Here is a 14,779-nt window from a genome sequence, read left to right as displayed (position 1 = left end):
TAATTCCCTTGGAACATGTGACCATTTGGCAGTGAAAGTACCAACGGGCACGGTGCCATAATGAAACTGCAAGTAAAGTCGGTTAGCCAAGGGACACTCAGTCCCATCTAGAAAATCCACTATCATGTAGATATCCTTAACCGCACAAAATGTGTTTGTCAATGTACCATGGGTCTCCTGCAAATGAAGGAGGGAGTCCCGGTATGCCCTATAGGTTGTTTTAACAAGAACCGTCGAAACCCATACCGCCACACCAGATACACACTCTAAACTTGTTGTCACCAACTCTCACAAGATGGTCTTCACATACTTTATCCATTGGATACTACTCGAGCCAGCATGGGCGAGAATTTCCTCCAGATCTTGCCGATAAGGCTCGAGTTCCAGGGTCGCCCAGATCCTTCTCCAATAGAGAAGGGGGAGCAATCACACTGTGTCAGAGAGTGATCTTAGCCCAAAGTCCAGCCTAAGAAGGAGCAAAGAAGAACTTATGGGGACACTAACCAGCCATCTCACAAATCTATTCTCCACTAGTGTGGTGGGAGAATCGTTTTCTAAGATACACTTTGATTGCAAAGGAAGAATTCCGTTGCATAATATTGTGAGGACTCTGCCAGGTTGGATAGCTGTTATCAAATTGTGTAACATTTCCTGCCTTGGTGTATGGGGGATGTGGGTGCTTTGGCAGTCTGCTTTCATTGTATTTGATGGGGGATAGTTAATCAATAGCAATCTTCCCCTCTCATTCCACCCAACACAACCACCCCTTGTCATCTCAACTACATTTCTTTAGTCTGTTTTATGTTTTCTTTCCAAAAGCCTAATTTCCCTAATTAACATTTACATGTATTGTTAGGAAAAGGCTTCATGAAGAATGGCTCCTGAGGGAACAAACGGCTAATGAAGAATTCAGCATAAGAAAGGAAAGAGCAGAGGCTGCAAAGCGGCGGCAGGAAGAAGAAGAGGTACTGCTTTCTGATGTAGTTTTACCTTCACCAAGTTTCCTGATAGAATCGCCAGAAATCTGGATTACTATTAAATATGTTTAATAATGTAGTCACAATTGGATTGGAAGCTCTGTTTTCCCGATACACTGTGATAGCAGAACAAGAAATGATTTTAAATGCAGTAAAACTGTATAATAAGTGCCCTGCAGCTTGTATTTTCTTCGATAGCCATAGATTGTTGAATGTCTTCATGTGTGCCGAGACTTTGAACACATGTTTAAATAATTCCATTTTTATTTCTGAAAATAATTTCATCATGAAAATTTGCATAGAGAAGGCTATATATATAATATGGCATTATAAGGTAAAACCTCCCCAAAAAGCAAAAACAGCATATATATTTATACATATATGCAATATATATCTATTTTAGCCACTCTACAGTTTATGAATTAAAAACAAAATCTACAAAGTAGAGCACCATTCAGTAACATTTCCTGCTAAGGCATTTTGATAAGCCTCGGCTCATATATGCGGCATATTTTCCATCTTGATTTCTGCTATGTGCACCTTGTATCAGGTATGCCCTAGTACGCCACTGTTTGTCAGTATTTCTCTCTGCTGATTTTGTGTTGAGTGTTCTGGTGTATCGTCTCTGGGTCACACCTGTTTGCTTGATGAAAGAAATCATTAAATGTTTGTCTTTTTTGCTTCTCTCTATGTTTTTTACTATTTTCCATGGATTTTTCCTCATGCCTTACGTTAAATCATTTCATACCTCACATGTTCATTCTTGCATGCATAGCTTGTTAAGTGATAGTTTGACATCCATCTTCTGGAACAATACTAAGCTTCACTTTGCTTTGCTTTTAAAGCGAAAGATCAAAGAAGAATGGGAAGAACAGCAAAGAAAAGAGAGAGAAGAAGAAGACCTGAAGCAGCAGCAGAAGAGGGAGAGAGAGGTGATGCCTGCATTTGGAGGATAGAAACACTGCATATCCTCTTACAGTACCAAAATTAAAACAACTCGAAGTAGGAAAGTCAGCACAATACCGGATGATGTACTTTGGTCTGTTTGCAAGACCTATTGGTGTTTGCTCTGATTATTTAATTGAACAGAAGGCGAGTTGCAAATTAATGGCTAGAGAGCCTGATAAAATTCGGCAGACTAGTAAACTCTTTATTGTGGTATTATTGTTAATAATCACAAATATGTTTGACCGTCTACAGGATCTGTGAGCAGTTTTTTAGTAGTGAAAAAATTGGCGAAGTATTAATGATAATATATTTTTTAATGTTTTTCCGAAAGCTAACATTCTCTGGGTTTAAATGCATATGGAGTGATAATTTTTCCCCGACTTGTAAAACATAGGAAATAAAAGGCGAAACAGTTTTACGTGGACAAAAACTGCAGCACTATTTCTTTACAGGCAAGGAGTTCCACAGGCCCAAAATGTAGCATAGTCAAAGTTGGGTAATTTCTTCACTTATTTTTAGCTCTCTGCAACTAAAATCTCTAAATAAAGGAATACTTTGCTGATGATGTTTTTTCACAAGCATTCATTTTTATGGACCTGTTTTTCTTGATATTAATGAATGAAGCCAGGCCAGGATCTCCTCTGGACCCATGTCCACCAGCACTTCTTAAACAATTAGTAGATCTGGTGAGTCTCGGGCTTGCTGAAATTTTTAACTTGATGTTTAGCTCTGGCATCTTTCCCGCTGGTTGGAAAGAAACGTCCATCCTTCCTTTATTAAAAAAGCCCACTTTAGATGCCACCAACCCCAACAACTATCGACCCATTGCCAGACTACCAATACCAGCCAAGATAGTAGATAAAATTATGAATATTCAACTGTCACAATTCATCAGCGAGAATAGTTTGTTGGATCATTCCCAGTTTGGTTTTCGTAAGGAACATAGTACGGAAACGTCGCTTATTAAGGCTACCGAAGAGATTAGAGCAGCGATGGATGGAGGAGGCACAGCTGTTCTTGTGCTCCTCGATCTATCTGCCGCTTTTGATACGGTTGATCATGTTCTCTTGCAACATCGGTTGGAGAAGTTGGGAGTGGATGAAGCGGCCCTGGCGCTGCTGTCCTCCTTCCTAAAGGATTGGAGATCAACGGTGTCACTTGACTGATTCGACTCGGCTCCCTACGTTCTGCCAGGTGGAGTCCCTCAGGGCAGTTCGTTGAGCCCCTCTTTGTTCAACAACTACGTCTCTGAACTGGCGCCACTCATCCGGTAATTCGGGTTTAGTCTGACGTCATACGACGATGACACCCAGATTGTGGTAGCTGCATATAAACATCAAACTTCTCCTTTTCAGCAGTTTCAAAACTGCATGTGTACTATTAACAAATGGATGAGTACACATTGCCTCACACTTAATTCCGAAAAAACAGAAGTTTTGATTTTTGGCAACATGCAGCCAACCTGGAGCAATCTGTGGTGGCCGGCGGAGATGGGCATACCTCTCAAACCAGCAGCCAAAGTAAAAACTTTGGGCGTATTGATTAACAATAGATTAACACTCTATCAACAGACTAACGCCATTGACTCTGCCTCATATTTTCTTATAAAGAAAATAAGGAAGATACTTCCGTATAACCCGACGGATACTAGGAAAACAGTAGTTACATCTCTTATTCAATCAAAACTAGACTACTGCAATGGTCTACACTTGAATGCCCAGAAGCAGTGCCTAAAGAAGCTTCACATGGTTCAAATCTCTGCGGCACGTCTACTGCTCAATATCCCCAGGCATAAAATGGTATATAATGAAATCCGCAATTTGCACTGGCATCCTGTACTTCAGCACATCAAATTCAAGGCATTGTGTCTTGCCTACAAGGCCTTGAATCATACAGGCCCCTCTTTTCTTCAGAATCTCTTTGTATGGTACCAACCGACCAGACATCTTCGGTCGATGGGGGCAAGACTACTGTTGCTGCCTAGAATCCGTACTGCACATTGGGGTGGCCGCAGCTTTCATTATGGTACATCTAAACTTTGGGATTCCCTTCCACTGGAACTTGGGGACGCCTGCTCCTTAACGGGCTTCAGGAGAAAAATAAAAACCTGGCTGTTCCAGAACTAGGCACAGAGCATGCTGATTGTAGTCCCTAGCGCCAAGACACCCTTGGGTATTTGTGCGCTTTTATAAATTCCATTAACATTAACATTGTAGCGATAATTGCACACTTTTTTTTCTTAAAAGTGTTCGAATAGATAGTTTCTCCCGGCTTGTCAAGGCCTATAACGCCTGAATGGCCAAACAAGTTTTCTGCTCCCTCTAAATGACCCAATGTCGTTTTGCGATCCATTGAGGTCATAGAATGTACATTAAGTCAAATGGGTGGTGGAGAACATAAGGTTGAAGTATTCAACTGTTGCACGAGAGTATATTGTAATGAAGGATCTCAACCTCAAAAATCACCACTTTAGGGGGCCTACAGCATAAGGAGAGCCGCAACATGTTTCCCTCAAAGTACCTGTTCTTACTGCTGGATATACAGATAGTCAAGGTCAGGGCACTTTACAGCCTCTAGGTAGAAGTTTTGTGCTGTTGTCTTTATTTTTATTCTGGTGCTAGGTTGGTCTAGCCGATTAATCTGGGACTGACACAATCCTGGTAAATTTATGTAACGTGCTTTGGATCACATACGAATAAATAGCCTCTTGAATCAAGTATGTGAATATCTGGTTGAACCTTTGCTCACCAGCATTGTTCGTATTAGTGAATGGGCACCAGGCAAGGATCTACTTTTCCATAACTTTAAGCTCTGAAGTGCAAGACTATTTCTCCTGTGCTCTTCCCCCAGTGCTCATGTTTACAATTAGTAAGCATTCAGCAAAAAAGCAAGTTCAGTCACAGTTTCCTCACTTTACATTGTATGTGGCTAATGTTTAACTTTCATTTGAAAGTCCATTGCTCCTTCTTCTTTGTGTCAAGACCGTGCAGATAGGTATGCTATGCATTCCCTCATCAAGCTTCAAGAAAGTAAAATACCTAAGAGATAACTGGTAGGGTTACAATAATGGTAACTGCACAGCCAGTCTTGACAACTGTGGACAAGGTCCTCAGGACCAGGAACCTTTAGGCAACATGCAAAGCTAATGCCTTTTCCATTTCAGGTAAGGCGTTTTTTATTGTGCTTTTCAGTTGGTCACGGTTTTGATATGCTATAAAGATGTCTGTGCCAATAATCAATATTTTTACCTATTGTACCAAAGTCAGAAGGTGTTTCTGAGTCTCTACTAATTGCCTAATGGCCCCAAAAAAACTTTGATAGAGTGTTCTGTCTGAGCAACAAGGCACGCAATTAATCAACTTCAGTCTTTATAGTACACCATACTATCTACTGGTTCCTGATGTTCTTGAGGCTGCCACTTTTGCACTCGCAGACCGGCTTTTAGTATATTTTGAGGGAAAAAATATATATTTATGTGGTAACGTCTGCTATTCATGTATGAAGAATTCAGCATTTTTCTTGTGTAATTTCTGGAATCAGATTTTTAAGCTATTTTCATTAAGTTTCACTTGGCCGTAGCAGGGTGTCTTAAAATGAACTATTCTTGGTCTTATTTTTCATCAAGCCAAGGTTTGAAGCCTTAAGTGCAGACGATGTGCCATCCACGACCTCTGCATTGCGGAGCATGTGGAGGCCACATCCTTGCCCCAAGGCTAGGAAAAATATGGCGCTTGGACCAGAGAACTTTCTTTTACAGTTACCCACTTCAGGCTCCTCTGGAAGAGCTTCCCCTACAGTATGAATCTTTTTTCTTATTTTGTTTGTGAATGGCCGTTCAGCGTGCAGGGTCCACTGATGTTACCAATACTAAAAATGAAAATGGAAGGAATCTTTTGGCTTTTTTTCTTTCAGTCTTTGTAGCTCCATTCTGACTACAACATGAAAAGTAACTTTTAAAAGGGATAATCTCCGCTTTCTAATGGAACTTTTCTGTTGTGGGTTCCTACACCCTGCACGGGGTTTGCTACAGTAGTACAGTAGTCAAAGCTGAGCAGGGGTTGACTCAGTAGACACCAGGGATATTTGAGAAGTGTCATCAACCCCCCCCCTTTCCCCCCCCATTGCTCCTCCCCCACTGAGGACTTCAGAAGTCTTCCTGCTCCTCTGGGGTGGCAGATGTGCAGGGTATGTTAGGTTTACCCCCAATCTGCTGACTCCAGAGAGGCAGAAAGCACTAGCAAACACCTGGGACTAGCATTTTTTTGTACGAAAAGTAGTGGAGGGATCCCCTACATTGGATCACCGCATCTCTCTTCCTGATGATTTCACATGGGCTAAGGCTGAGGGCAGCACGCTGTATGGGTTAGTGATCTGGGGCTTCACAAGCATGGTTGAGCTGAGTGTTCTTTAGTGATTCTACTGCTTTGTTTTCTGTTTACTGTGCCATAACAGATGCATACGTTCCATAAATATGCCGTAACTAAACAGCCAATGTTGTAACATACACAAAGTGTGGGTTAATAATAGGGCAGAACTGGGACCCAAAATCAGCTGTGACAAAAATCTTAAAACCAGTTCCACACTGCAGGTCGCTATGATTAGAGCTGTGCCATAGGAACATGGTTGGATTGTGGCACCCATCCTGCCCTGAAAGCATCTTACCATACATCCCAAAGGGAAAATGACAGGGTGGCAGAATGGTCAGTCCAGCCCCAGTTAACAACAATAATAATATTTATAAGAAGAATAACAGCTTGTTTTTTGTGTTGGACTAAATACCTCAGTTATGCTTTTGCTAAGCACTTTATATAACCTATATTACTATTACCCAGAGTCGAACAATTCTGAAAATAAATGAGAGCAGTAACCTCAAGCAATAATTGATACAAATATAACCAGATTCTTCAGACCAATTGCAGCTCAATTGAGAGTCCAGTCTGCAAATCTAGACAGTAGTATTCCAGAGGAATAATGTTTCGATCATTTTAGCAACATTTTGCAAGATACATTACGATAATGAGTTGTCATTTGTAGGTTCTACTTGATCAAAGCCTGCTGTATTATAGACACATTTTACCAACTCAAGTGAGGAATTACCATGTTTAGTCCTTTGGATATCCATAAAGCCTTATCCCAGAATAAAAGACAGAACTTCTGGCCTTGACATATCCCACCTGGACTATTTTTTCCTGAATAATATAGGCAAGCTTTTTGAAAACATTGTATGTGAAGGGCTACGAAGTTAAGATAGAGATTTTTAAACGTCACTAACCGGTCAACAGACCATTAGCTGTGGCAGGACACTGAAGCTTTGCAGAGGTATAAGAAGCTAAGTTTCCCTTGCGTAAAAATATGTAAATTGGTAAAGAATCCTTATAGTGTTCTACCCTTATTTTACCTCCTGTGTCATACTTTGTGAATGACCCTCAGAGCTTGAATTATAGTTAGAGTGCACTGTGCCTGTTTGTTCCTTGCCGCACCCTTGTCTGAGGGTTCCCAGAGTAGATCAAGACTGTGTGCCTTGTTACAAAAAAATGCACTGTTCACAGTGCAGGTTTAAATTTGCACCTGTACTGTGAAAAACAATAGAAAATAGTAATTGGCTGCTTGTAGATGCAATTTCACCTTACGCTACAGTTGAAAACCCAAGATCACTTTGCCAGGAGAACAGGCGTTCCCTTGCCTACAGATGCTGTGCGTGACCACACCTGCCTGGGCGGTTCCTGGGCCCCCCTTGCCACCTTCCAACGGGGCACCCTCGGGGGTGCACCAACAGTGGCCCACCTCATATGTGGCACGCAATTAGTGCACCACTTGAGGGCTTCTTTGACCCTGCATTTGTAATATCTAGTGGTTGCAAAGGCTTTCCCCATTGGCCCACTTGTGTTGGAGTGGGGCCACACAAGGGCCCAAAACAGCAAAAAACAAGCACACCCGTAAAACACCAGAGGCTCTCAGTATAATACAGCCTTAGGTGTTTATGACATCTCAGTCTATTTATCTTGTTTGCATTCCTTATGCCCCTCTACCTCTTTCAGTATTTATGAATATTAATGGATATGCCATGAAGTAGAAGGAGTTTTCAGTTACCCAAAACAGAAGTTGTTGTTCATAAATGTTGTGTTTACATTCCCACACACACAGCCCAATAAAACCAATGGAAAGGAAGCTTTTTTATTTAGATCCTTTATTCTGTAGTGGATTGTCCATATAAACAGACGATACCGGTGCTACTGTGCTGCCTGGTCATATTATGTAGTTAATTGTATTTTTTTAAAGTACCAGTGCAGTTGTTTTTTTTTGTCACTACAAGGTTGTTTTGATGGAAACTGTTTTCTGTTATCTCTTCTCTTTTGAAAGGACGAAAATAAGTGTGGTTGTTCAGCAGTTCTCTTCCACATGTTTTTAATTTGCATTCAAATAGGTTTTAATCAAAAAGGATTTTTTTTATACCTCTAGAAGATTTTTCATAATTGCGTGGGGGTTCCTCTTCGTTAAAAGTGTCCAGGACACCTCACTTGGTTTTTGGATTTACAGAAGATATCCATACTGGAAAACCAATGTTACAGCTAAGTATCGTGTCCATGTGAAAATATTAATGCTATTTCTTTTCCTTGAGCTAATTTGTTTTGAGGTCACATCAGTTTCCTCTAGATTTCTTTTCATGCATGTAGAGATTGGAGTTTGCAAATTCAAAAAAAGAATGCTGAGCATTTCCTTTTAAGGATGCTATAAAATAAGTGTTTGCTTATTGTACAGGAGACTACCATAGGCCAGGAGAATCCTGTTTTGTTGAAATGGTGGCATTGTAGGTGCGAGAGATCCAATTGCTTTTTACAAGTACTCTTGGTTCTTTGCACCTTCTATTTGGGCCTTTTTTTAGTGATCCCCTCTAAGCCCCCCAACCCCGTACCACCAAAATGAGCCGGGCCAAGGTAGGGTCAGTGTTTTAGAATCAGTTGATTCTTAAAGATGTCTGCTAGGCAGCTCCTTGGGCTACATCACATTTGTGAGCTATTCAACACTCTTTCTTTCATTGCTGTCGGTACCAGTGCCAATATTTAGTTTGCCCAGTGTATGCCGAGGAACGTCTTTCAGTGAACTCTCAGGTGTCCTAATAATGATAATCTTCCTATTGTCTTAGATGCTTTAGAATATTCCCACCCTAATGGAAAGAACTCAAAGGTGGACGTGAGATCAGCTGACAAACACATAACCCTCTGCCATTACTGTTGTACTCGGCCCACTTTCTACACGACCCATCCTACATCCTCTAACATGCATATATTTGCGTACACTGTTGGGCTAAAAATACAGCAATCGCTGAAGTCAGTCTTAACCTGCCCTTTACTCCTGTGCACTGTCTTATTCAAACTGTCAAAAAAGAGAAAGGGATAACCTATTGCAAAGTTGAGGAGATATTTGTGAACTGTTTTCTATTCCCCAATTTTGGAAATCTCTTAAAATACCACTGTTGGCAATGTAAAGCTTGATGAATATCATATGCAGAAAAAACACCCTTGTCATTTAAAATTATGCACATTTTCTCTTCTGTTGGCAGTTTTCATAAGCTATTATATCATAGTTGTCTTCCTCCTATAGTGGAAATGAAATTACATTTAAGGGGGATTTCGGTCTTAATACAAACATCTAAAATTGTCACAAATGCTTTATTTTTGTTATGGGAAACCCTTGTGGTGTAATAACCATGTTCTCATCGTATGTGTAAATGATGCTGTTTTTAATTGTAATGGGTTATATTATGTTTCTAAATGTGTAATGATGTTTAGGCTGTATCAGATTCTTACTGCTGCTCCTTAACCAAACTCTTACATAAAAGGTGACACAGCTGTCCTGTGCCTGGCCGATTCGTCAAGATGTATCTTTTTCAGTGATATAGGTCTTCTGTGGATGGAGGAATATTGACACAGTGCATACTTTCTTATTGTGTTTAACTCAGTTGACTAATATAAAAAAAAATGGTGCAGATCAATATTTATACACACTAGTTGCAGCATGCACCAAACATACCACTTGCCAAATTATTTAAGTAAAAGGTCGATTAACTTTTTAAAGAAAATGTAACACGAAAAGTAAACATTATTTCACAAAACTAGTGATACTTAAAAAATCTTTGAATTGTTAAATGCCTTAAACTGTGCTCTTTCGCCTCATAAATGAATCAACCTGCCTCATGCTTTTTAATGTGCACTTGTATCCCAAATATATTTTTTACCTTGGGCAGGTTCAAAGCAGTTGATGATTTGATTTTGTTAGCAGCCCTGTTGTCTCATGCTGTGTGGAGAATTCAGCGACAATTGGAAAAATTGGATGTTGCTTTGACTTTGGCTTTTAAGATGGAGAGCATTCATGTATGCTCTAAACATGACACGCAATCAAATGGCAAAGCTTAATACGGTGAAATCATTCACAAGGTATCGTGTAATTGAAGTGCTGTTTGAGAAAGAGATAACAGTACTAAACTGTGCGTTTTAATCCAAACAATGTGTGTGTTTGTCGATATATATATATATATATATATATATATATATATATATATATATATAATCTACTGGCGGTCGCCAGTAGATAGTTATAGTTACAACCTAGTTTCCATAGGAAATCTCAAAATTCTATTTTGAATAACTTTGGCGCCGGTTGACGAATCCTCGCGAAATTTTCGAAACAAATGGGGCGCTCCGTTCAGCTCCTACCCTGAAAGTCTCGGGGTGATTCGTCAAGCGGGCGCCGAGAAAAAGGGGGGGTCCCAAAACGCGTTTTCCCCATGCATTTTTCCATAGGAACTTGAGTCGCAGCTACAGCCCGAACGGCTGAACAGAATTACGTGGAATTTGGCAGAGAGGTAGCCATAAGGTCAAGGAAGTGCCTTTTGCAGGTCTGGTGTAAATCTGTTCAGTATTTCCTGAGAAAATAGCATTTAAAAGCATATCAATATCTATACGCGCGCACCGTGCGCGCACTGTGCGCGCACCCTGCCGTGCGCGAGCGCAATTCTGATTGGTTGAAAGATGTCGGTAAACATTCGAATCGGTCGAAACCAGGAAGTGTCGGCCGCCATTTTGTCTCTCGCAGTCTGAGGGGGTGAAAAAGAAAGGTGGAGAACGTGAAAAGGGGGCAGAGTGGACAGTTCCTGACCCCCTAGCCTTGGTCAGGGGGTCACAGAAGGACCCCCAAGGGAGAAAAAAACACATTTAAAAAAAAAAAACATTCGATTGGTGCGCGCACCCTGCGCGCACTGCGAACTGTGGGCGCACGGTGCACGCACGGTGTAAAACCTGAAAAAAAAACAACAAAAAAACATAACTTAGCATTTAAAAAACCGTACAAATTCACTGAAAAAAACATAGGTTTCACACACGTTATAGTTACGAATTAGCATTTAAAAAACCTTGCTGCTGCTCCTTCGGTTCGAAGAAAACGTTTTGTGACTGTCAAGCTCAATTACTCAAAATGTCAAGATGGTGCGAAGAAGGCACACCAGACTTTTTGGCATCAAGGGAGAACACCATGCGCAAGCATCAGCTTGCGGACGAAGGGACCTTCTTCCCTGATGACAGCTCCGGCTCCAAACTGTAAATCCAAGCTATTTCGCTAGCGCAGCCAGCCGGGAGTACTGTACCCCCCTCCCCTACCTCATCACTGGTCAAACAGTTACTCTGGAGCGCCACAAACAGACTACCAGGTCACTACTGCCTTCGGGCCATGGTCAGCACCGGCCGAAAACTTCAAACAGAACGCCCAGTCCTAGATCGGAACAGAAAAAAACATTCTACTTCAACACTACCTGCTCCTGCCTCGAAGTCGGGCCAACCTTTGGCACCGACAACTTTGACATTGAATCAGAAACTGCTGTCGGAGCCAAAACCATCGGCGTGGGAGCAGAGGCCATCGGCGTCAGAGCCGAGACCATCGGCACCCAGCAGCAAGTTCTGCTAAGGATCAGGGACTGTCATACTGATCCTTCAAAAACTACAAGAAGAGATTGATACCCATCAGAAACACCTAAAGATCCCTCCACATACATACCAGATAATCACCTGCCTCCCTGGATCAGCTGCTCAAACATCTAAACGGCAACTGTATCTTTGAGAAGCCTTAGACATGTCACCTCCACCAAAGCAGCGGAAGAGAATGGACAAGACTACAAGCACTTTTCATTTCACTACTTCACCACCCCTACCTGCTCCTCAAAACTCACCTTCACCTCCTGCTTCTCCAGCTGGCCCTATATCATACACACCTCAAGGGTCACCTCATTCAGATATAGGGGGACAGGGCCATGGGGATAGCTTTGTCTTCCCACCTCAGGATGATCCCTGGGATACCTATGATACTGATTCACCAGCAGATACAGATCCTAACCTATACCCTGCAGAACCCTCCCCTCCCGATGGTACTGCTTCCTACCATGACATCATTGGTATGGTAGTACCTTTCATAAAGTGGATCTGCATACCAAGCTATTAGAGGATGAATAGAGGATGATTTCATTTTTGAGACCCTTTCCTCCACACAATGCTGTGATGCTTAAAGGCATGCTCCATCACACCCCAGACATCTTCCATGACCCAGTTTGAGCTAGGGTCATTACACCAAGAGTGGATAAGAAATACAAGGCTTTCCCAACTGACCCACTCTATATCTGGGGCCAGCTTCTTCTGACTCTAGTGGTAGCTACTTCACGCAAAAGGGACAACTCTCAGAGCACTGGTGATGCCCCTCCACAAGATAAAGAGAGTAAGAGAAAAGATACTGCAGGCAAGAAGGTAGGTGTGCAATCAGCAAACCATCGGCGGATTGCTAATTTCATTGGGCTGCTTTCTCGATAGGACAGGGTACATTGGGACAAAGTGGAGGAACTCCTACAGTATCTCCCAGGTGAACACAAGAAGAAAGGCTATGAAATCATCTCTGAAGGGAAGCAGATCTCAAACACTACCATTTGCTGTGCCCTAGATCTTACAGATACTGCTGCTAGGGGAGTTAACTCTTCTATGTAGGCATGCATTGCTGTGTGTCTCCAGTTTCAAACCAGAAGACTAGCAAAGCCGTCTTAATTTTCTTTTCGATGGGGAGCATCTTTTTGGCCCACAGGTAGATACTTTGCTAGAAAAAATTAAAACAGACACTGAAACTGTGAAATCAATGGGTGCCATTTAAACCCCTTCCCATTGCGGTTCCTTTCGCTGCGCATCCTAGCATGGTGGTTCCACTAAGACCTCCACATCATACCAACGTCCACAAGCCTAAAACACCTCTCCCAGGGGCTATTTACGAGTCTTCTACTAAGGAAACAATTCATAAGGCAATGCTTAAAAATTCCATTGCCAACCCCTTCATATCCAACCTTATATTGGGGAAATCCTCAATTCAGAGAGGGCCACAGCGTACCCAAATGCCACCATGATATAATTTTTTCAGGTACTCATTCATCTATATTTCAACCGTTTCAACAAGTTACAGTCAGGGCAGTTATGCGCCTTGGCATGATGGGCTCATGCATTGCTATACCACCGCATGCCACGTTACAAATGCGTCCCATTACAGGAGTGCGTAACGCACCAATTCTCAACCGGAGGGTCAATGTGAAGATCTAGTGTTGGTCTTGCTACTCTCTGAAATGGTGGAACACCAACAACTTGTTAAAAGGACGGCCATTCCTGGACCCAGTTCCACAGAGTACCATAACTACAGAATCCTCCCTTTTGGGATGGGGAGCGCATCCACATAATTTAACTGTCCAAGGTCAGTGGAATCCTAGTTAACGACTTCTCCTTGCACTGGAAGCTTCCTTCCTCACCTAATTGCCAAGGTAGTCCTCACGACAAATATCACAGCCATGTATTGCATTCAGAAACAAGGGGGCGCCAGATCCTCTCAGCTCACTCACTTAGCCCAGAACATTTGGAAATGGGCTTTCCATCACAAGAACCACCTCTTAGTGGAATACCTGCCAGGTGTGGATAACGACTTTGCCGACTTGCTCAGCAGAATGCAGCAACAAAAACACATGTGGGAACTCCACTCACAAGTCCTCCACCACTACTATCAACGTTGGGGACTACCAGACATAGACTTCGCCACAGAAGAAAATGCCAAATACCCAAACTCCGCCTCCAGGTTCTCACACCCATAGTCCCGAGATTATGCACTATGGATTGGTTGGCCAGGTATATATTTCTTATGCTTTTCCTCCTCTCCCTCTACTTCAGTTTGTGGTTTGGAAAGTTCGACAGACATCGCTTATCCTCATCCTGGTGGTTCCCACATGGGCACGATAGCCATGGTTCACCACCCTCCTCGAACTCTCTGTGGTCCCACACAGGACACTCCCCAATAGGCAGTACCTTCTTATTCAGAACCATGGAGAAATCAGGCTCCCGGATCGCAGGTCTCTCAAATTTGGATACTTAATCTTCCACTGGAATGCACGGACAATCTCAAAGAGGCGCACAGGTCTACTACTTGTGCATGTTACACTGCTAAATGGAAGAGATTTGTTCATTATTGTCGCTCCAAACATATTGATCCCTTAGTGGCCAAAGTACAAGACATTGTCTGCTACCTTCTTCACTTACAAACTTCTGGTTTAGCTTTCAAATCCATAAGACTACACCTAGTGGCTCTAGCTGCTTACCTTCAGAACAGGCAACAGGTTTCCCTATTCTGAATTCCTGTCATTAAAGCCTTCATGGAAGGTCTTAAATGAGTCATTCCTTCTCCTGTCCCACCAGCCCGATATGGAATTTCAATGTTGTATTGACACAATTAATGGGCCCTCCAGTCACACCCCTCCATTCCAGTTTTTATCCTGGAAGGTAACATTTCTGGTT

At 42.2% G+C, this 14,779-nt stretch overlaps 1 protein-coding gene across 1 annotated transcript in view; it reads left to right on the top strand.

Annotated features, from left to right (window-relative positions):
- Positions 1 to 14,779, top strand: part of ZRSR2 (zinc finger CCCH-type, RNA binding motif and serine/arginine rich 2) — a 162,492-nt gene that overhangs the window by 32,576 nt on the left and 115,137 nt on the right. The window contains exons 4-5 of the mRNA XM_085622211.1: positions 857 to 965; positions 1,823 to 1,909. Coding sequence (XP_085478337.1) covers positions 857 to 965; positions 1,823 to 1,909 — 196 coding nt within the window. The remainder of the gene's footprint in view (positions 1 to 856; positions 966 to 1,822; positions 1,910 to 14,779) is intronic.

Source organism: Triturus cristatus, chromosome 8 (genome assembly GCF_964204655.1).
Source record: "Triturus cristatus chromosome 8, aTriCri1.1, whole genome shotgun sequence".
NCBI lineage: Eukaryota > Metazoa > Chordata > Amphibia > Caudata > Salamandridae > Triturus > Triturus cristatus.
The sequence above is the reverse complement of the archived record's forward strand: the minus strand, read 5'-3'. Positions and strand labels throughout refer to the sequence as shown.